The 23,533-nt window shown below is 35.4% G+C and overlaps 1 protein-coding gene across 2 annotated transcripts in view; it reads left to right on the top strand.

Moving 5' to 3' along the window:
* Positions 1–23,533, top strand: part of zfpm1 (zinc finger protein, FOG family member 1) — a 100,051-nt gene that overhangs the window by 38,625 nt on the left and 37,893 nt on the right. For both annotated transcript variants that reach the window (XM_066713971.1, XM_066713972.1), the window contains exons 2-3: positions 6,605–6,748; positions 11,935–12,033. In XM_066713971.1, the coding sequence (XP_066570068.1) occupies positions 6,605–6,748; positions 11,935–12,033 (243 nt within the window). The remainder of the gene's footprint in view (positions 1–6,604; positions 6,749–11,934; positions 12,034–23,533) is intronic.

Here is a 23,533-nt window from a genome sequence, read left to right on the forward strand (position 1 = left end):
CATTCCCCTCCATAGTTCTCACATCTATTGCAGTGATTCTTGATTGGGAGGTAACCGATAAATGGTTAGGATGTGGTCCACATGACCCCAAGGCATTTTAGGAGAATATTGCACTTAAGGTAAAGGAAGAGAGACTGTACAGTGAGGTGTGATTTGAAAAGAGTTAAGCAGCTTGGAAGTGTGAAACAAGATGGGCAGCAGCTGTGGTCACCACTTAAAGAGTTTCTCTACTCAAAGGCTTGGCCTCCACTCTAATTGCACTTGTGAAACCCATGTCAGATGCATGCAGGAGAAGGGGAAGGATCACAAAGCCATTTTGCCTTTCCATTGAAAACCCACAATGTCCTTGGGAGTGCTCGAGCCTCTCTCCACTTATTTATTCATGTGCTCCAGAATATATTATTTACAGTCAGTGCTTCCTGAAAATTAATTGGAAGAACTGTACATAAAAATGGGAGGGGGTAGGGAGCGACTGGGAATGACTTTTTTCCAGTGGTTGGTGAAGCTGACAGTGTTTCTCAGCTGCAGGGAAGGGCTGAACATTACCTGATGTTCATCCATAACAAATCAATGCTGTCTTTTTTGGGAATGTTTTGTTTACATTTTTTCAAAATGTCAGTTACCAAGAAAACTAACCTGATAAATAGTAAGACAACCGTTCTTAATTCCCTCTGCACTAGTATTATTTGGTCTATTTGTATTTGTGTTTTTTATGGTTTTGTGTGGCATATGTGGGTTAGTGTGGCCAAAAGGCTTTGGTAAGACCATCTTTTAGTCAACAAAGTGTTAAGTAACACATTTTTTTATTTGTGGCAAAAACCAAATCAATGTTTTTGTTGTTTTCTGTTTGTATTCCTTTTTCCTTAAGAATTATCAGCTCTTAATATGAGATAAAGCTTCTTTTTTTTTTTTTTACTTTGAAGGTATGTAAATCCAGACGCCTCAGTTCTTCTGCATTGCCAGTCACTGGGTAGAAAATTGAGATATACATTTTCTTTGTAAGGTTCATAAACTCTATTTTGTGATGATAATCCAATTTTACAATCTAGTTTTATGGGAGCTGTTGAGGTGATTTTCTGCGAATGATTATTCCTGCACTGGCTTAAGAAAATATCAAAGATGCTCTTTATATGTAAAGCATGGGGATGTCACGTAAATATGGAGAGTCTCTTAAAATGGGTGTAGGAACAAAGAAGAAAACGTCAAAAAAGCACCTCAGAACAGCAATTTAATTTGTCTCATTTGGAAACAAGTTCTTTAATATAATAAGTAATCTATTCTCCCTTCCTATGACTAGCTTTTTAGATGGTTAAGGTTTTTAACTTTAGTAGTAAAACAAAAGCCTCTTCAGATGTTTCACTATAACCGTTAAATATAAATGTTGTACGGCTGATCTTTTTTTTTTAATGTGGCAATTAAGTTGAGAGCCTTCTTGTCTTTGATGTTTAATGAAAGTTACATACACTGGTTTGATGTGGACAGGAAGTTAATAAGCTACAATCTTTCTCTGCTTCAAAAGCACAGGACTTTGTTCGTGGGGGCTATCTGTCAATTCAGATTCAAAAGTCATGTTCTAATCCCATTGCCCATTTGGCATAAGTGCTACTTTTGTCTTTTGGGGCAATCATCATTCAGTTACCCCCTCAAGTGTATTTTCCAGATTCAAATGGCATCACGGCAATGTGCGATGGCTGTGTACGAATCGGAATGGTTTCCAAGGATGGATTTATTTGGTTAGTAATTTCAGAATGGTGTCATGGGAAGAACATCTTTGAGAGTTATTCATGCTGATTACATTTTTGCATGATGCTTTATGCACAGATAGGCTATATTGACTACATACACTTCATTCTTTTGCATGTGGTATTCATTGATTATCAACAGAGCTTCAAAAGTCAATACCTGGTTTATAGAAATATTTGGGAGTGATCAAATAGAAAAATCAGGGATCCAACACATTTGCATTTTACGTAATAACAGTTGAAAGGGTTGTTCATTTAAATTTCCCTGAGGTTTTTTTGTCACCCGTTCAACATTCATGTCAACGCTATTTCTGATTTTTACCATGATGCTCTAAACCTAGACCTGTAAACGAGCCACTCTGCCAAAGCCACGCTGCCATACACGGTTGCCTTTATATTTTTTCGCTGTTAGCAACAGGGGGGTGAAAGTTGTCATTGTTCCAGTGGCAATGCACACATTTTCCCTCGGTAGAAAATAATATTTTCCTTCCTCACAAGAAAGAAAAACCCAGAAACTTTTGCCGCACCATTTGATGTTGGAACCAGCGATGCAGTGATTGATTCATTAAACCAAAACCCTAATGGAAAAAAAAAAAAAAAATCATAATTCAAACTTACATTTTAAACATGAAATATAATTGGAATTTTAAACACAGAAGTCCTTTGTACAGTCATGATTAAAGGAAAATTAATTGTATGAAAAGGTCTTCATAAGATACTGAAAATTAGATCTCCAATCCCAGCTACATTATTCTAAAAATATTGTGTACGGGATCTATCTTTTTTTTTTTTTATTAAGTTCCAAATCTAACTGTGTTAATTTTATCTAAAATTGCAATGAACCATGCAGGCGTGGAAGACAAAATTAGCCTAAAGATGTTTCATTTACAAAGAGAGAAACACTTTGTCAGGCCGCGATTGTTTCTAAGCATTATCACAGCCCCATTTTTAATTGCTTTGGAAGTGAAATTAACAGAATTAGAAAAATTGCCTTTCCTTTTTGTACAAGCCTCTTTATTCACGGTTATTGTTGTGTGCTTTGTATAGATTATAGACTCCTTTGTTCTAGCGGTGTAAATATATACGCCTGCAGTCACAGCTTTAGCTTAGAACAATCTCCATTTAGTGGAACTTAAATGAAAATTAATTTACGAAAACCGGGGGAAAAAAATATAAAAAAAATCCAAAATCAACCAGTGTTAAATCACTTCAGATTGTTGTTTTTTAATTATTTAATCATTATTTTATTTCTCTTTTGGCCGGCATATAAGTCAACTAAAAATCCTATAGTTTATATTATATACTTGGTAATACTAATACTCCTACTAATAATAAATAGTTCACCTTCCATTGTCTGGAATTCCTAAGATGTTCATTTCTGTGCTTCAAGCTTTCTACTCCTAGAGCACTAATTTACAGGGGTCATCAGCTTGTATGAGTCTGCTTTTTGTGTAATAGTTTTGTGATGGTGCATGTGTTGTTATCACACAGTCATCCTGAGAACAATGCTTTGGTAATAGTAAAGGAGTGTGTTTGTAATAGGAAGAAGCTAATGAAAAGATCCCCCACGCCTATTTATTTCTTGCTTTCTTTTCTTCTCCCCCATGAGGTAGCAGTCTTTGGGTTTTTTCATTCTACCTTCACTTAACTGAACTACAGGGAGAGACAATGTAAAATTAGTGCTGCCATTTTGGCTTATTTTTATATGAAAGTCATACTTTCTTAATCCCAGCATAGGTCTGATTAATATTTTGTATTTTAGTTTGTAGGCTATACACAGTAGTGTGCAAATATATTTATTAAGCTGTTTTTCTATGACTTTCTTAAAACCGATCCATACAAAACTACATTGCTCCATATTTCTTCTTGGATATGGAGAAATATGCCCAGTTTTCTCCTTAGATTCGATAAATTGCATGACAGACTGAAACGGTTTTGCAATTGCTGATACGACATCTAGCCTAAAAAGTGCCTTTGAACATAACTGTTTGTATATGTGTGTATCTCTTATTTTGCCGATTAAATTTACCAACATGTGAGGCACATTTAAATGCATCAATTAATTTAGACAGTCAAGGATTTGCCTATTTTGACAGTCCAGGATTTAAAGGTACAATAGATGGTTTGAAATACATTCAAATATATATGTAATGTTTTTTTATACTACAATTATCCAGAGTGATTTTGAATGTGTATGTATACTGTAACTTGTTAGAATCATTTAAAGAACAGAATGTGAAAGATACTTATGAGATTTAATTTTATTTTTCTAGACATCAAAGCTGCAAAGTATAACCCATCTGTATATACAGCAATGTGAGGCTGTGTATTCACACAACATACACAATCAATATTACTGAAGGAAAAACAAAGTATATATTTATATATACACCCAAAGGTCAGAACAATACAAAATATTCCTATAATTTAAGGTTTGCAGGGATTTTGCATCTGTAAATTAAATTGACCATGTTAATTCTCTTTGTCACGTTACCTTTTTTATTTTTTCCCCTCTTTAGAAAATCATATACATCAGTTTAACAAAATGAACCGCCTTGAGGGGATTCACTGTTATTGTTTTTGTGAAACATACTGCTTACTGAACAATGGATTATTTGTATTCATTGTGGGATTGATACAGTTACAAAGTTTCACAGGATTTGCAGCATAATCATATCTGTACCATTTTTCCGAAGGTTAGAACACGGTCTAATTCTTCGTGTGCATAACATTCTTCTGTAAGTGTTTGATTTGCCGTTAATTTGGACATGATGTATACCTAAAAGTGGAAACAGACTTTTTATGTTTCAGAATTGTAACTGCATTTTTCAAAAAATAATTAAACTAACAACTATGAACCTCATACATTTAAATAAGAAACATTTTCAGCATATATATATATATATATATATATATATATAATATGAGAGAGAGAGAGAGAGAGAGAGAGAGAGAGAGAGAGAGAGAGAGTATTGTCTTTTTACCTTCAGAGGACAAATGTCAAACTCACCTCAAGCCACAAAACCACAAATTTACATCACTGTTTGGTGTTAACACTTGATCGTGTCTCTCAGTATTCAGGTCAGGAAAGAGACCCATTTACAATACTACAAACGTGTGCTAGTTGCACTGTGTAGATACGAAAAAACATGTACATGCATATATACATTTATCTCAATATAGGGGCCCACAAACACTCCAAAACACACTCTTGGGCCTGTATGACAGAAAAAAAAAAGTTTATTTGTATTTTACAAGTGAAAAATAATTTAAGCAAATGTTTTTTTTACTTCAAGCTGACTGACCCTGCATTTATGGATCATGTTTATCAGTTAACAAAGTGTAATTTTGCAAATGTCTTGTGTTCCACATTTGTTTATAACAAAGGAATAATTATGGAGATTAAATAAGAAGTGTGAAATGTGTGAAATAAATATACATTCATATATACATGATTAAACAAACTTGATTTTAATTTATTGAAAAAACAAAAAACATAAATAAACTGAAATTATACCCAAACCAAAACCACATATTAGGAATAGAAGACTATGGGGGATATATGAGTTGTTTATATGATTTAACATTTGGTTGAACTAATGTTAAAAAGGGAGAAAAAAGAGGGAAGAATTGTCCTCTAATTTTTTATTAAACATGATCTTTTTTCACAAACACTGTGATTCCATTGTATTACATTGCAATCCAAAGTACAGTACAGTGCTGTATTCCATGAGACATTTGGCCCATATTTATAAAGTAATCCTGTATTTGCTTAAAACATTTTTGAATTCATGCCACTACAGTGAACCAGTATCTGTGACATCTGGTCTGTAGAAAATTAAATTCAAACTAAAAATAAATAAGCTAGGGTTCCACCTGTTTATAGTTTGTTTCTTATCAATTATCAATGTACATCTAATGCTCATATGCCTTACCCTAGTCTTCATGTTAGCTATAAATGTTGTTTACCAGCAAATATTATTGTTCCCACCCTCTTGCCATATTTGCTCTTGAATAAAGTGAAAGGTTTGTTTGCATACCACAATTTCTAGCAAGTTGAGCAGCTTTGTAATCATTTTGCAAAAATGTAAAATCTTTTGGATGATGGAACTACTGTACTTTTTAAAATATCCTGCAAAAAAAAGTGATGGAGATGTCTCATAAGCTTCCACAGTATTTACCTTTTTTTTTCTTGTTTCTTGTCGATTGGATTACCGAACCTTCAGATTTCTTTGGCTTTGTAACCTAATAATTTGGATTAATCAACAATAATTATGATTTATAGGTCATATTTTTTCAACACACAGTTATTCCAACAGTTATTCAAACAAAATTCATTAAAATATTTTCCCATCTTTACCTAAAGCTCCTGTAGTGAACATCTTATTTTGTCAGTACTAGGGACAATAAGTTTAAATTGCATGAAATAATTCAGATTCCATCCAGTGTTGCAAGAAATATCTACATAAAACAGATGCATATTTTTCTTTTTTTTTCAGAAAGTATTTTGACTTTCACATTCTGAAATGTACACCTGTTGTTTTCATAAATAGTCCATCGCAGAAGTTATACATTGGTGAAGTAGTTGGTGGTGCTTTTGTTTATCAGTGCAGCGTTCCATCTGTTATAGAAGTCTTTCATGAAAAAGGGCTTCAAAGCTTATTGCCTACATTTTTAAAATAACTCTGGAAGTTCAAAAACATTCAAGTTTGTTGGAGGGCAGCACCTTTTCCTCCTGGAATACAGCTTTGCTAAGAGAAATATCCTCTCCAAAGAGTTCTGATTGTAGCACAGTCCTGAATGATTGTGCAGTTGCCAGGTGAACTGTGTTTTAATGGGCTTCCTGTCTTTGTCTCTTGAAGGCTCCATTGGGGACTTGGAGGAAGGGGAAGACAACCTTCCTGATGAACACAGCCTATCAGAGGAGGAAGGTGGGGCCTCGGACCTGGAAGACTCGGCGGAATGTGATGACTCGAGCCCTGCGTATGGACCCTTGTACAATGAAGGTAAAATGGGCTTCTTTGTGTACTGTCAATGCCAGGGACTCGCACAAAAGATTATCCACTGCACATTTACCCAGAGCTCAGCACTGTTTAGTAATCAGGGGTAATTTGCTATCTTCTTAAATCAGCAACTGCAACTTCTTGTACCTGTCGTTTACATTTCTGCTTACATCTCATTATTCTGTCCAGTTCATCTTTAAGAAGTGACTTAAATGCGTAAAAGTACGAAAACTCTTTCATATTTCCCATAGTTGCTCATTATCAGAGTGTTTTATTTAAGCATTTACCTGGTTACCAGGTTTCTCCTGGCGCATAAGAAAAGAGGCTTTGACCCTCAGTAAAGATGCACACAGCAGGCAAATACAAAGACATGGCATAGGTGCCAAAATGATGTGATCAGTGAGCGAGAATAAAGGAAGTCAACCAGATACAGTTAAATTTGTCTTCAGTCAGTCGTGCTGTATAATTTATTTATGCATATTTCTCTTGCTGCTTTTAAATTTTAACCAGAACTAGTACATACACTTTCACCTCCAGTTCAATCTCCCACTCCATAGTGTCTGCTTTTATTTTGGGATAGATTGCCTCTTGTGCTGTTTTGCATTAATTGCTCATTGTAGGCAATAAAATATAACCTGGGAGTTGCACCTGTCATGTAGTTTCTATTCAATGTATTGATTTATATCACACCTGTTTCTAGCACTCCTTTATTGCTAACAGAAGAGGTTTTGTCCGGTTGCATTAATGTATTGTTAGGCTCCTTTTCAAATAAACCCAGTTCCTATGAAATCAATCCCATTATCGTTTCCTCCCTTTCACCTGCTTAGACGTGGATCACTGAACAGTTTTCAGAGACCTCAATGCAAAGTGGACAGCGATAAAAAAAAAAGATGCCATAGGTCCTTGCATACTCCAAATAACATATCCAAATACTATTTATCCTACTACTAATTATAATATTACACACACCTATATTTCTAAATGAATTTAAATGTATTGAATTTAAAGATGTCATTTATTGTTACTGCAATAAAATTGGCATTGACTATGAAAGATATTGCCGAACTAGGCCTTTGCAATGTACTGGATCTTCTCTGTGATCTTCTACTGCATATTCTGCAAATAAAGAAAGTCAAAATGTTTCCAGATACCTGTTCCAGTCCTTGCCAATGGCTGTCACTCAAATTCCACACCACTGGGCAAATTAAGTGAGTTGAGTTGATGCATTCACCCTTCACAGAACAGCGGCTATCCAGTTTAACCGAAGCCACGCCAACAATGGACATATTTCAGTCCCCTCGATGAAAGGCATCATTCTGTGGGTCTCCAGTTTTCAGTAGCCATTTTAAAGCAATAAGGCTCTTCAAAATATTGCATATTACAGTGGGAGAGGGACAGAAAGGAAGGGTTATCTAATGGCCAGTGTGGTGCCAATAATTGCATTCAATATCACACAATCAATGGAAATAAAGCTTAACTAGTCACAAATATTGTTCCCCAAAATCTTTTACTTTAAGCTTTTACCTTAATACCAAATATAATTACCAGATCTGCACGACAGGCAGCAGACGTACATAAAACAATTCATGGTTAATTGACAAATCCAATGTTCATTAACTTACTTCATGCTGTTTAATATCCAGCATCGATACAGCATCGATACTCGTGCTCCTTAAAGTTATTGTGTTTTTTATTTGGTGACTGGATTCTGATCTCTAAAATCTGAGATTTAGCAAAATTAAAGAAGTACAGTTTAAACAGGCTATTGTGTTCTCTTGTGAAATATAAATGTTCACGAGGTCACGTTCATGACCTTGCAGTGTTAATCAATTAAGCTTTTGTATTGATATTGGTTGGTAATGCCATTGTTAGTTTTCTTGAACTCTTCATTTCCATCATGAAGGTAAAGGTTTCAATGATTTAATCTGTTCTCTCTTCAGTTTTTCTTTCTTTTATTTTCTTTTTTCAACCTTAACGATTTCATTTCTTGTTAAATTTAACTTCAGTGTGATAAGTGGCCAGTAGCTGGTTGGTCTTGATAAATGCATGGAAATTTTGTCAGGTGCTGCTCGGGATGGGATTTGAGATAAGCTTTGTGTGTTTTTTTTTTTTTTTGTTTGTTTGTTTTTTGTTTTTTTGCCTTTCATTCCAGAGAGAAACGACACGTCACCTTGGATTTTTCGGCTTCTGCTGTTGGCCTCTGCTATTATCAGAGTTCCATAAATCAGAGCTGTTTGAGGAACCTGTTCTTTCAACCTGTGATCAATAACTTGGACTTTATCAAGGCACTGGTGGCTAATAAAGGCAAAAGTTCTTATCCACCATCTGGGAGAGAAGCACACGATTACTGCCCGATAATCCAGCGATAACAGATTCCTCCCTTTACAAAAGCAGAGACCATTTTCTTTGAGACTTTACAAGCAACACTAACGCAATGGGCTTTAGCCAAAACACATTTTTGTTTTGATGTCAGCATTTGTCTTAATCCTCCGTTTTTATCTAGAAAACATACTTCCGCATGAAGTGCATTGGCCTTGGTTCTTTAAGATGTCCATTATTAACGGTAACATCATATTATAATACAAAACAAAAACAAAATTGTTTGTATTTGTTTTATTTTACAGTTCATGGTTTTGGATGGTTCTTTTATGTGTCAGTAATCTCACTTACCTTTTCAATTTTTTTCATATGTAGGTAGTGAAAACAGAAGGCAATAAATTATTTTCCCCAAAGATCTTATACCTTTCTCTTAAAAGCACTGAACTGATCAGGAATTGGGAATCACTGAACAAAGCTTCCTTTTCAGATTTTTCATGGCAGGAAATGTCCAAAAGAACACATTGTCATTGTTCAAAGTATCTTTCGTTCAAGGATTCAAATAGCAAAGCCCCAAAGCTAGGCATATGGGTGCAGTAAATGCCCTAGGATCATTCAAGAAATAGCTGGATGAATGCTTAGACCAATATGCTGATGGTAACTAAATGAGCAAGAGGCAAATGGTCACTCTCGTTTTCTTAAAATTTTTTGTATTCTTACAAATAAAGGAAACTGTCAGTTCACTGCCACACACCCAATATTCGACAGCCAGTTTGTATAACAAGACACACCCCTTAGTCACTGTGTCTACCAGCTGCCTTTACTCACTGTAGAGAGATCAAGACAAAAATACCCACAAAACGGCACCATATCGTGCAAGAAATTAGAGGCTGATATGATTATTTTACATTAGGAATTTTAACAGACTGTGATCAAATCCTGGAAATTGAAGTATATTTTCTGTTCTGGACTTTTTAAAGAAGATTCACATTGAAATGTAATTGCTTGTTCACTTTATAAAACAGAAATAGGGGAGGACATTTTGTTGAAGTGTTTCTTTTTGTCGTTGTTGTTTAGAAGATGATTGAGAGGCATTTCATAATAAATTCCATTTGGAGCTTGAAGGACAGCTGTTGTCTTTCCCCTTTTTCAAAGATCGTATCTGGTGGAAGACGGGCAAATATTTGATTAGTATCTTACTAAAAGTGTTGGGACACTTGGTCAAAATCATAAAAGGCAACCCTTTTGGAGATCGTACCCTCAAGGGGTCTAGAAACCTTGGTCTCTCCAGCCTCTTCTTTACTCCCTGTTTCAGTTCTACCTCCAGCTTTAGGTGGTTTAGGTGCATCTGATTGAGTTTGGAAGGGGAGATGAATTGATCATGAAAAGTAAACATTTTGTGGGAAAAGTTTGAATGGGGTCCAGGAGCCAGTACTCCTGTTGTCAGGAGACTTTGCCCTGCTTGCTTTAAGAGGAAGTTTAGAAGGCTTATCAGATGGAGAGCTGCTGCTCAGTGAGGTTAGGGAGTTTGAAGTTTTAGCCTACGCTGTGCCTGGTACCAGCCTTCTTGATAAAGTTGATAGGTAGATAATATTAAATGCAATAACTGGTGTTCCAGTTCTAGTCGCGCAGCTTACTGCTACAGGATAAAATCAATATGCCATTCATTTTGATTTATAGCTGGAAATAATGGGACTGCTTTGTGAACCAGGAGGGGTAAGGGAAGGGAGGCGGAGGGTGGTGTGGTGGGGGTGGGATTGATTTATTTGATGCAAATCTCATCTCTATCTCTAATATTAATAATGCGAATGCTATCAACATCACGTGGCAGGCATTTATGACACGTATCGATGGAATTATCAGTGGTTATCGGAGCGAGAATGTAAAGGCAAACATGCCCTTTGTGCATTCATCTGTGGCACTGTCCTACGCAGATAGGTGCTTTATCGGGGTAGTTGTGAGGGGGGGGCTCCTGTTACTGCTGCTAATGCAGAAAATAATCATTATCTAGTTGCTATGAATACACTAGATGCATCATTGCGTTCGGAGTGGCGAGTGTGCAGTCACAATGATAATCACGTTGATCAATGCATGAGAGAGAGATATATGTTTTGTTTTTAGATAAGGATTTTTCTGGTCCTGGTCTAAAATCAATTACACCATCTATCTGCTGCCCTGGTTTGTTTTACGTTGAGGGACTGTGGTGGTGAGGGTAATCAGCAGATGGGTGCTGACGAAACGAATGCATGCGGCTTCCATCGCCAGAATCAGTGGATCTGAGAGGAAACAACATCTAGAAATCAAGCTTTGTACAGCCTTTGCACAGAGCATGCGCTATGGAAAGCGATGCCTTTCAAAGACAGCATTTTTCTAGTCTGTGGATAAATACTGGTACCACACCAGTGTGCAATTGTTTGTGAAAAGTGTCCCCTAAAGAGATTCCCCTGTAAGGAAGCGTTTGGTATATCTCCTCACTGAAGAGCATATTGGAAATGCATTTATGTGCACAATACTTGATAGGTTCATGTTGAAAGCAATAATTAAGATGTATATTACAGTATGAGATCTTCCCCCAACTAAAGAGAGGTTCTGCTGACATTCAATATGTTTATTTGTATGTTGTGAATAACCTTTTCTCCTGCTGCTGAAAGTATCCTGCCTTTTATAACCTGCTGATCTTGATCGATCTTATATAATGTTGATGTAATGTCGGGGCCATCCAATAACTTTGTTGAAACTGAAGCTAAGAACTCCCTCGAGCTCTCGCTTGCCTACAAGTCCATTAAGTCAAGGCTGTCCTAGTCTTTCAGGTCTAGCTGCTTTACACAGAATGCTCACTTCATTTGATGTGTTTTTTCATTCACTTCTTGCAGAACCAACTACAAATGAATCTCCAGGGACACCTGAGGATGGGGAAGAGAAAGAGGCGATGGAGACTGGGGAAGAGGAACAACCTCAGTGGAATGGACCAGGTGAACGTCCTCTGTGTTTTTCAATACATCACGCATGCAGATGAACTCTATTTTACTGTACACAACCTGCTGCAGATAGTCTTTTGTCAAAGGAAGGAAGCCGGCGTTTGAAACTGGGTAACGTGAACATGTCCTTTTATAGAATTGGTCTTTCTACGAAGCACTTGCTGGCTGTCAAAACACAAATAAAGGATGGGACCAACGTCGCCATCTAGCCTCAGGAGAGTTTTTCTTTTCCTGATACTGTGCAGTGAAAACATGAAGAAGGTTATGTACCTAGGCTTTCTTCTCTGGTTTCTTGGCAAATGATATGTCAGGTTGTTACTGATCTTTTACATAAATAGTTTTAGATGCACAGTATTTACACAGTACTTTGGTTACATGTTACCAGTTGTTTAACTGGTGAATCTACATAAAACTTGAGGAAAACAAGTGCCTGTTGGATTATTTGATCACATCCAACCCAACATGTTACCAGATAATTAAGCTCCACCTTTAAACTGTAAAGTGACTGATAATCATAAGTGACAGAAAAATGGTTTTTGCTGACAGTTTTTTTTCCTTCATTGACATATTTAAAGTATGTTAACCAGTTTGAATATCAAAGGCTGTTTTTTTTAGTTTGGACATTTTTAGTGAGGGCTGCTTAAGGGGGAACTAAGCAGGGAAACAGCAGCTAAGTCAGTATAATTCATTAAGTAGAATTTGATTGAAACACGTATTTCTAGAGCTTTGGGAGAGCCGAAAAATAAATTGCATAAAATAAATCTGGTCGCTGCTATGGTATTATTCATACTATAATATTTATAATGTTATTAATCCAAATCTGGGAAAATCTGTCTAGAAATTCTAGATCCGAAAGTGACATTGACATTCTGTTCCCTTCAGCACTGAAATTGTATTAAGGCAGACAAAACATAACTTCAAGGTGACTGACAAAGCAAGGTGGGCTAAAACCTTTGAACAAATCTTTGTTATTAAGCTCAGATTTCCTATCAACTGGCGAAAGTTCTTCTCTTTTTCTTCTCTGTTTATGTAAAAAATGAAATCAGTCTCTGTTACTGTGTTTCTTCTTACTTTTTACCCTTGGAAAGTTGAGGATGTGTTTCTGTGACAAACATGTTATTAATAAAGTGATTTTCTACCCCCCCCCCCCCCCCAAGTATTTAACAACACACATACTCTGGAAAGATAATAGCTCTTAGGTTGCAAAATTAGGCATTTGAGTAGTGTCAACAGCATAAAACAGTTTTATATAGTATAGTGGCATGTGTTTTTCTAGGATTATTTATCCTTCATCCATAACAACATTGTAAAACAAGAGGGAATATACATGTTTAAGGCTCTTTGCCTGGAGTAGTTGTTTATTTTAACAGTCAACACTGTCTTGTCACTCACAGTGACTCAGGGAATTTATATAATTACAAGACAAGTTGCGCAAATGTGCATTTTAATTTGGCGGTTTGTTTATAGATTGGTTATTTTTTCCCCTGATCCATTGCGGATACAGTTTTTCATATTTCCCAATTTTTTTTATTTGTTTTTGTGAGCAGTTTTTCCAGGCAATGAGTTGCTCTTTCCAGCAGATAATTGTAGTGCTTTGTATTGCAAGTAACGGTAACAACAACAAAAAAAAGTAGATACGGGAGAGAGGGAGTTAAAAGGCCTTGTATATGAAATTGCGATATTGCAATTGACTTTTGTGCCCCTTGAGACTTTGAAAATGCAGATCATTTTTGGAAAAAATGAAGAACGATGCTAAGCTGAAAATAAATTGCATGTGTGGCTAGATTTAGGTTTTCTTGTACAGCTGTATTTTTCTTGTATTCCTTTCCTGGGACAAAAAGGGTTAAAGAATGCAAGCAGCCAGCAGCTCTTGATCTTTAATATTTCTTTCAAGTCTTGTAAGTTTGCTGAGTTGTTGGTTTTTTTTTTTTTTTTTTTTTTTTTTTTTTTTTTAATTCTTCATGTGAAGATGTTTCATTATCATCCTTTCCCAGCCTGTCCCTATAACAGTAATTGGAGCGATATTAATTGCTGTGTGGTTGCTAGTTGATGGCAGCCCAGCGATGCTAGTGTGATAGGGTGTTCCTTCCAAACTAACTGCCGAGATAGGCATTCTATCAGCTCTCCTGCAGGCTTCGCATTTATCAGGAGTAGGATTGGCAAAAGGGAAACTTTGACCGGTCTGAATTTTTCTCTTATCATCGAGATCCCCCACCCCCTCCCCCTTTTTTTAATGTCAGCAGCAAAAGAGCTGAAGATGTGGACTTGTACAGACATGGGTTTAGTAATCGGTTGCTGTATCAGTTATTTCTCCCCAGTTGTAAGCTAAATTTGCTTGTATGAAAACGGAGAGTTTTATTTTCGGGAAATCTTTTCATTATTTCCGCTGTCGCCGCTTGCTGCTCCTTATTTATTAAGTCAGGAGTTCACGGCATCACCCCCTCTTTTTACATCGTGTGCATCCTGAACAGACAGCGTTTCCAGAGATTGGCTCAAATTGTTTCTGGTAAATTGATCGAAATGGACTGGTACACCCCCTGCTCGGAGGATTTTCTGTGTTTTAACTCACACGTTCAGTCGAGAGGTGTACAATGTATAGAAGACAATGAGGCTTGACTCTTACAGAAATGTTATAGGAAAATCATTACAGAATATACAATCATTACAGTTTTTATACTCTATCTTAAAGTCAAGCTTTTATCTTTGCTACACCACAGGGTTTAATTTGCAATATGTACAGAACACACCAGCATCATAATAACAAGTAATGCACAAAATGTATTTATTTTGGTTTGGGGCATGTTTTACTTAAAAAGACTGGAGTAGCATGAAATAGATTGTTTTGTTGTCTTTTTGCAGGCTTCTTTGTAGCCTTGATTTTCATTTTTTTTCTCTCTCAAAAGTTCTAAAGGCCTTTTATAAAAAGCATGCTCTTATTTCAGTTCAGTTGTGAAGATGACTGTGTCTGCACTGTACATTCAAAAGAGCGATTTACTTTTTTCCAAAGATGGCTTCTATTGAAGAGGATTACTTTTTTATAATACTTTTATTCCTTTACTTTGTCATTCATATGTCTTGTATTCTTGATAATAAATGAATTGCTCTTTTTAAAACACAATAATAATATTATTATTATTATTATTATTATTATTATTATTAATTATTATTATTATAGGAGAAAACCAGAGATCATAATATGTATGTATATATGCATATGTAATAAATAAATAAAATAAGTGTGTGTGTGTGTATTTTATAAATGTGTGTGTGTGTGTGTGTATATATATATATGAAATGTTATTTATCATCTTATTTTTTTTTATGTCCAGTCAACTACAATTTATTCATTGAATCTATTTTATAGAAACTAACGACTCTTGTCTTAGTATTCAGGGCTGGGAAAGCTGAAGTTTTCCTTCCTATAAGAGACTAACTTTAAATTAAGTGTTTTCCCTGTTTAAATGTTAGCACAACATTGTTTTCAGTTAAATGTCAGGTCTTGTTAAGCGTTCGTCTCAGTGCCCTAATCACATTTTGTTCTGGGACAAACTGCTGCTTTCTCAAGATGGGATTTCAGTTTTTTGTTTTGCCAAGGAGATGCAAAGAACAAAATAGTGTGAAAGGTAGAAAAACACAGTAGCAGGCACTATTTGAGGTGGCAAAGCTTAACCCTAATGGAGAGAGACACATTTTAATCTATAATATGTCTGCTGTATGATATGCAAAATAAATTATGAAAAAAAAAAAAAATTATCTTTAGAATGACCTTGCTCGCTGGAGGGTTTGATATTCTTTCTGCTTAAAATTCTGATATGCAAATGCCCGATAGCTATAATCCCCTGCCTGCACAAGGACTGCTGCTGTAACGTCCCCTTTAATTGGACGGCTGCTCGTTACATTAGCGAAACGCAATAAATATTTAAGATTCAAGTTGTGATCTCACATCCCAGAAATTGCTTTATTAATATTTATATATGTGGTTTCTCAGATTGAATTATGAATTTGAAAACCACACATTATTATTATTATTATTATTATTATTATTATTGGGTTATCATGTTGGAGCCCGTATGTTTTTCTCTGAAGGTGTGATGCCAGTTTTAGTATTGTGTGCTCAAGAAGATGCAATAATAATCTGCATAAAAGTTTTCTTTATCAAAGTGTTCATATACACTAAAGCAAATCACGAACAAATGAAACCCTAATGACATTGTGAGGTGTGGTAAACTGCAGCTCTTCTCTAGAATTTGGTTGAATTGATTCTCTGTATATTACACGTTTCATATTACCTGTGTACATACCATGTGTAAACTGCCGGTTTGTTTTACGAAGGTTGCAATAAAATGATAAGGATTATTTTATATGTGAACAAAAGGAGTTGCTGTTTTCATCAGATCCTATTCAAATAAATTGAAAAGAATAGAATTGTTATGGTCTTTCACTGATGTTTTTGTTTAAATGTCAGGTCTGTGTGATTGAGGCCTTAATTAGATAACACACTTTGGGCTGTATACTTCCCCATTTTATTATTATTATTATTATTATTATTATTATTATTATTATTATTATTGTTATAATTTTAACATCTTTTAGTTTTTAAGAGTTAGGGAAGAATTCTAAAGAAACAAGCTAGTGAGTTACAATAATACATAACATTTGTATTTATTTTATGTATTTGAAAATCACAACCTTGGAGTATTTAAATAAATTAAGAAAAGGGGTTATACTATAACATTGGGGAAGATAAAATGTTTTTTTTTTTTCGCAATTGTTAATTATTTCTACATTTACATGGTTGCAGAATGTTACACAGTTAAGCTGCTTCATTAATACTTGTGAAGAAAAATAAAATCCAGTCGTTAGTGTAAAGTACACTGGGAGTATGGAGAACATAGTACTGTAAGGAATGTAGATTTATAAGGCATATTATGAGCATTCAGATAGCGAGGAAACGGAAGTGTTAGTGCTTGAGACAATATTTCAGTAAATTAGTCCTCGATGTGTCCATTTCAGATGTTTCATCTGCTTGTTAAGAAAAATTAACCTCACACTAAAGATAACCAGCCTGCCAAGAACGAGTTTATGCTTCCTCCCTGTGTTGTGTTTTATTTCAGAAGACACACAGACAGGGAATATTTGTGCACAGCAAAGGCATGGGGAAAAGCACCAAACAAGTCAGGTCACCCATTTCTTTTACACAGTTCTCCTCCAGATTCTTGACAGGCAAATCTGTGTGCTTTCAAATGAAGCTGGAGAAGTAAGTACATCGAGCATACTAGAAAGACACAAGAACATTTCCAATAGTAATACAAGGGACTGGCATTAATATTTAGAGGATAGTGTCTGCTTTAAACTAGCCATGAGGATTGTTAAATGGGATTGCCCATCGGAGCCCAAGGATAGGAACTCCAAAGCTTCAAAAAATTCTGCACTCTGTGTAATATCTCAGAAAGCAGATGTTTCAGTTGTTGAGTCTGGGATTCATATCTGAATGAGAGGAAATAAAAAAAAAAAAAAAATGGAAAAACGTTATTCAAATCAATTTTTTCACCGAACCGCTCGTGTGACAGTTTAATCCATTCTTGTCGTTGTTTTTATTTTTGTGAGCAGCTTGCAGTTAATAGAATTATTCTGGCTGGGGATTTGCATATTTTTTACAAGCATTACCAAAAAAAAAAAAATTACTATTTGAATTTTGAGCATCTTTATTTATCGGTTTAGTTGTGTATCTGTCATAGAGGAATACAGTTTGTTTTGTATATTTCCTTGCTTTTGATGAACGGATTCAATTGGCAGTGAGGTACCCGATTAAAAAAAACAAACAAAACAATATTTTATTTATTAATTTTGTGGACATATGTGATCGATAACTGCAGAGAACATTGTACCATTGATCATCATCAATCACTTATTGAAAACATCAGCATCGTGACTCAATATGACTCATTGTAACATTCAATATTGAAATGATTTCTAAAGTGTTTCTCTCAAGTAATTTACCTGATACATCCTCTTTACTATTTATGTTCATTGAGGGTGAAAAGAATATTGTTAAATAATTATGGAAAAAGTGCTGAATTGTTTTAAATATGCTCAATCTAAAGGTTATTATTTAGGGGAAATAAATAATTATTATTATGATTATCATGTATTTATTGTATTATTATAGCAAGGTTGGAACTTATTTTAAGTGTTCCCACAGTACGTTGCTAATAGAGTTTAGAATGGCATATTTGTTTCATATACAAATTTGTTACAAGCTTATTCTATGTTTATGTGTGTGTATGTGTGAAGGAGGGGGAATGCAGTGTGGGTTCACATAATTTTGGGAGCAATTATGTTCCTGTCAGATCATATTTGTGGATTTTTCTAATTAAAATTATAAAACCTCTTTTTAGTTAGTAGTAGTATATAGTATGTAGACTAGTTCATGTAGCCTGCCAGTGACTGAAGTTTGACTTAAGATATACAAAAAAAACCTCAAGGTTTGTTATCAGTGGGAGAACATAACAGTCCGATGTGAAACTGTTGTCCCTGATGGATAGGGTGGGAGAGATTTCTGCGATTACTCTGTTTGTTTCACTTTGGTATGTGGAGGCAGCCTGGAGTTTTTTTCTTCTCTTTACCGTTGCCTGCTTCAGTGCAGTGTAATTCATTTAAAACTTCTGGGTTTATATAAGGCTTTGAACAAAACAGTGTGTAAAAGAAAGCAATCTTGCTCTCTTCCAGTAAAAGGGTTCAGATTAACTAATTGAAATCTGACTCAAATATATGCAGTCACAAAGGAAGAAGGGAAAATCGACCCAGAATTGAATGCTTTTTAAGGGTTGTAGTTGTCAGGTTAAGTGTGAATACAGTCTTTCAAACTCATTAAGTATTGTTTTACTAGCATGGCTTTATCTGTTTAGCAGAGTATCACCCTCCCCACATCCTCAGTAAGTTGTTTATTCTATTTCATCACTGTTATTGAAAGTACTTTAACATTTTTATCTTTTAGTTTCTTAAAAAAAAAAAAAAAAAAGATTAAAAGACAAATGATATGAATGTTTCATGTTTAAAATGGGTAAGTGCATTTTTTTACCAGTCCAAGCAAGCAAGGTGTTTGTTCCCCAGGTGCAGAGAGAGTGTACAGAGTTGTTTCAGATCTTGAAAATCAGCAGAAATAAGAATTTGCATACATGTGCTTGCGGTTTACATTGTTATTCTTATAGACTTTTCTCTTTTATAGGGGGTTAACATTGAATCTCTTCTAGGTCTATCTGCTCTATTCAGATTGAATGAAATATAGGTAGCAGTGAAAGCATTTCCAATATAATATTTTTAATTGTCTGATCTTAAAAATTAACAGACCAAATATAAACCGCTCTCTTTCTGGCTTATTCAAAGATAGACCTTACTGGATGTATAGGCCTTAGAATTCAGCTAATTATAAGCCACGAAGCTGAAGACACATATGGGGACAACATGTACTTAGTTTGTGTTCGAGGATTGCAGACAGAGTTTTACTAATAAAAATAATATATATATTGTTTTGTAAATTCTGATCACTATTAAAATATTATATAGGGATTATATAAATATAAATATATTATATATATATATATATATATATATATATATATATATATATATATATATATATATATATATATATATATATATATATATATACTGGCTTTTTAAATCTCCATTTACCTTTGAGAAGAATATATGAATGAATTAAATCATTACATAGTAACTGTGATATAAATAGTAAATGATGTATTTAAAATATATGTAACACCAAATTAATTTTCTTCAAAAATGATGAGTCTAACAAAGCCTATTACTGTAGACCTGCTGGTTGTACGTTTGTTATTGAATCATTGTATGCAATTTATAGGATTCTGGTCCTTCTCATCAAAATTAAACCAGATGCATTATGTCTGAGGACTCCTTCTCTAAGCTAATGATCATTCTCCGTATTCTCCCATACAGAGACTGTCATTTGTGTAGTGATTACTGAAATCGCCACACACTTCCCTTCAGTGCCATGCAGGGTCTAACTTAAACACAAAATGCTCTGCAATGCAGGTACATCTACTTTTCAAAGCCAACACAGCAACCAGGCCTGTTTGGCTTCAGTTAGAGATTTCAAATAAATAAGTGAACTGCAACAGGGTCTTGGATGAGTCTCAAATATGTCCTCAATTTGTTCTGTTATTGTGGTCTACACAATCTCGCCTGGAGTCTTTCAGACTGTATGGGTGAGAGTCCCTGATACAGGGTCAGGAGATGTGTGCTGAAGAATTGAAGTTCAATGTTAAGAAACGTAATGAAAACAAATCCCAACAGAATAGTCCGGAAAACGGAAGCAGAGGGATATAGACTAAAGATTAAAGAGTTTTAGAATGCACACTTTGGTTATTGACTAGACTTTAACATCAAAAGCTCTGTTGATCTGTACCTTTTGGTTCTTCACAACCACTGAATATTGTGATTAGAACAAGGAAAGGAAAAGGTTGAGATTTTAATTCAGCAGAAATACCCATTGCAGGGGATCTTGAGCTTGTGGTTGTGTTAACTGTTTGATGTCTCCAGCTGTGAGAGATGTAGAAGGATTTTTCTGCCGGTGAAGACAGAAGGAGATGTGCGCGTTTCATTTTCAAGACTGTTTTGGCATTCATCTTTGGGGGAAAGTTAGGCTCTTGTGTTCAGTGTCAGTGGTTTTTGTCGGCTTTTGAGTCATGCTTATGTCTCTCTCACCATCTCCCAGTCACACACAATCACCCATCTCCCAAACCAGAACAGCAGGGAGTCCTACAGTCCTCCTGTCCGGTTTTAACTTGTACAATTATACTCCGTCAGCGCTGTAAGATATGAAGACATTTTCCAATCTACTTTTAGGCCCTTAATTCCTTAATAGAATGTACTTTTCTTTTTATTCTTTTATTTGTAATTGTAAGATACAGGGAAGGGGAAATTAATGCTGATTTGGTTTAATCGGCTCACCGAGAGTATGATTGTCAAAATGTTTCTTTTTTTTTTATCTTATGAAACTTTTTTGAAGGTGCGCTGTTTATTTAGGTTCTGTGTCAGTGTTGCAATCGTCTGTGCGCGAGGTATTTTAGTGGTTTATAGTAAACCTACTTTATATCTGCATATATATCTATAGATAGCAGTGGTTCCATGCAGATGTTCTGCCCCGTTTTTTTCTTTTTTATATGTATATCTAATGTTTTTATGATTCTTTACATAGAACAATAAGCTCTTCTGTGTTATCTTTTGGATTTGCTGTTAGATACATCTAAGTTGGCAGCGTTATGTGTTAGATGTATCAGGCACCTGTTGTTTAATTGTTCTTTAACTTTAATGCACGTTTCAGAAGGGTCTTTGAGGTTTTAATTTAAACTGCAGCAGCCGCAAGATTTTATCTTACAGCCTGGTACCCACATCCCTTCTGTTTTTTAGTTTATTTTATTTTCCTCACCGTGGGGTGCACCTATTTAATTTTATTCTTTTTAGATTAGGGAGAAAAATACATACAATTTCAAGCTTTCTGGAGCAGTTTTCTCTGTGACAAACCTATATATTTATTTACTAATTAATTAATTAATTAATGTGTTTGTATTTATGTATTTATTTTGAATTCCTGTTTTGGGAAAAGAACAATCTTCTGATTTACAGTGTGGTATTTCCTTTGTAGTAATTGGGAACTCATTTACAGCCTCTTTGTCTCTTCACAAACAGTTTTAAGAAACAGGATCTATGTCAACTTGTCCCCTGACATCAGCTGTAATATACAGCTCAGGAAAGGTCTCTCACATCCGGGTCTTTCCCTGGCACGAACCACAGAAGACAAACAGTTCCTGGTAAATAACTTGTGGCTCCTTGAAGCTCAGATTAAACCATCATTATTTCCTGAAACATTCCAAAATATAAGTGAATTAACCCTTACACCCCTTTCAGGAAAAAACAAAGTGTGTCTCAGTGTTAATATAAATGTGGAGGGTGTGGCAGAAGAGGTAGCAGATCACTGAAACTATTCATTGTTAATCTCCAGTGTCATCTGACGGCAGGATTGTATAAAGTTTGCTGTACGCCTGATTTCGAATGCAAAGGGGATTGTCAGGCAAATGCATGGCTGTAGTACAGCCCTTGTGCTGTCTTAATTTGTTTAATTGATCTATTTATGTTGCAAAGAAGGTAGTGTAAATGTGTTTTATGTTGTATCCTGCTGTGACCTGTAAAAAAAGGTGTTCTACATACCTAGATCTCTCTCTATCTCTCTCAAACACGCATGCATGCTCACACACACGTTTTTAAATATCAGAGAGAAATATGTACGTATTGATGTATTTTATTTCGCCTATGAGTGAGTAGTGGAGGCTGGACATGGCTTCTTCATTATAAGGGAAAATGCAGATTTCAACTGCAACAGTTACAGCTTTTCAAGGCGTCATGTTGGCTTATTTTAATTACACAAACAGCACCAAAGAAGTAAGCCTTCAAAACCAGCCCAGCACATTGATGGTGTCAAACTGATGAGATTGGGGAGGGGGGTGACTGACTGACAATTTAGCTGAACAACTAGGCTTCTAGAAAGGGCTTCTTTGCAGGGATTTGCTGATGAAGAGCCCTGGCTATCAGCAGCCACGCAAGTGTTAACATTGCCACACACAGGCCCCGAGTTCCTTTCAAAACTATTTTCTTCTCTCTGTCACTCTCTTCCCCCCAGATGATTGATAGGCCTGGCTCGTAATCTAAAGGAACATTTTTCACAGCCATCCCATTGCTATCAGAAGCGCAGCTACATCACTGATGTGAAGTACTTTCCGGGACAGCATATCATGATTACTCCTGTATCTCGGGATGTGTTCACTGCAGCGAGAACCACATCCTCCCTTGTTTCTTGGGATTTCAGTTTGTCCCCCTTCTATCTATTTAAGACCAGCTTAAGAACTTTCCCATTTAACTTTTTTTTTTTTCCTTTTCCTTATTCTTCTCAATGCTAAATCTGGGGAATGGCATGATCTTGTGTGCCATGACACTTTTAAACTTTTACAATAATTTAAAAAAATGAGGGGGTTAATACAATTAAGGGGTTTTCATGTTCTCCAGCTCTCCCTTCAAAGGTGTGCGTGTGCATATATAATAAAACGTATATAATAAAAACACACACACTTGCCTTTGAAAGGAGAACTGGAGAACATGAAAACCCCTTAATTTTATTAATGTTAAAAATAACAAATAAGTAAATAAATGTATGTATGTATATTTGTTTGTTTGTTGTTGCCACAGTCTAATCACTTCTGTAGTGTTAAGTGCAGGTCATAATGGGCCATATCCTGTGGTTGGTATACTTAGTTGTGTGGCACAGTTTTTTTGCGTTTTGTTTTTTAATGGGGAAAAAAAACGTAAAAGGAAATTGCAGGTTTTGTTTTCTCTCTTTGCTAAGTATTGGGTGGTTAACACTATTAATATTTAAATCAATGTAAGATATAATCTGGTCTTT

This window comes from Amia ocellicauda, chromosome 9 (assembly GCF_036373705.1).
Source record: "Amia ocellicauda isolate fAmiCal2 chromosome 9, fAmiCal2.hap1, whole genome shotgun sequence".
NCBI classification, from domain to species: Eukaryota; Metazoa; Chordata; class Actinopteri; order Amiiformes; family Amiidae; genus Amia; species Amia ocellicauda.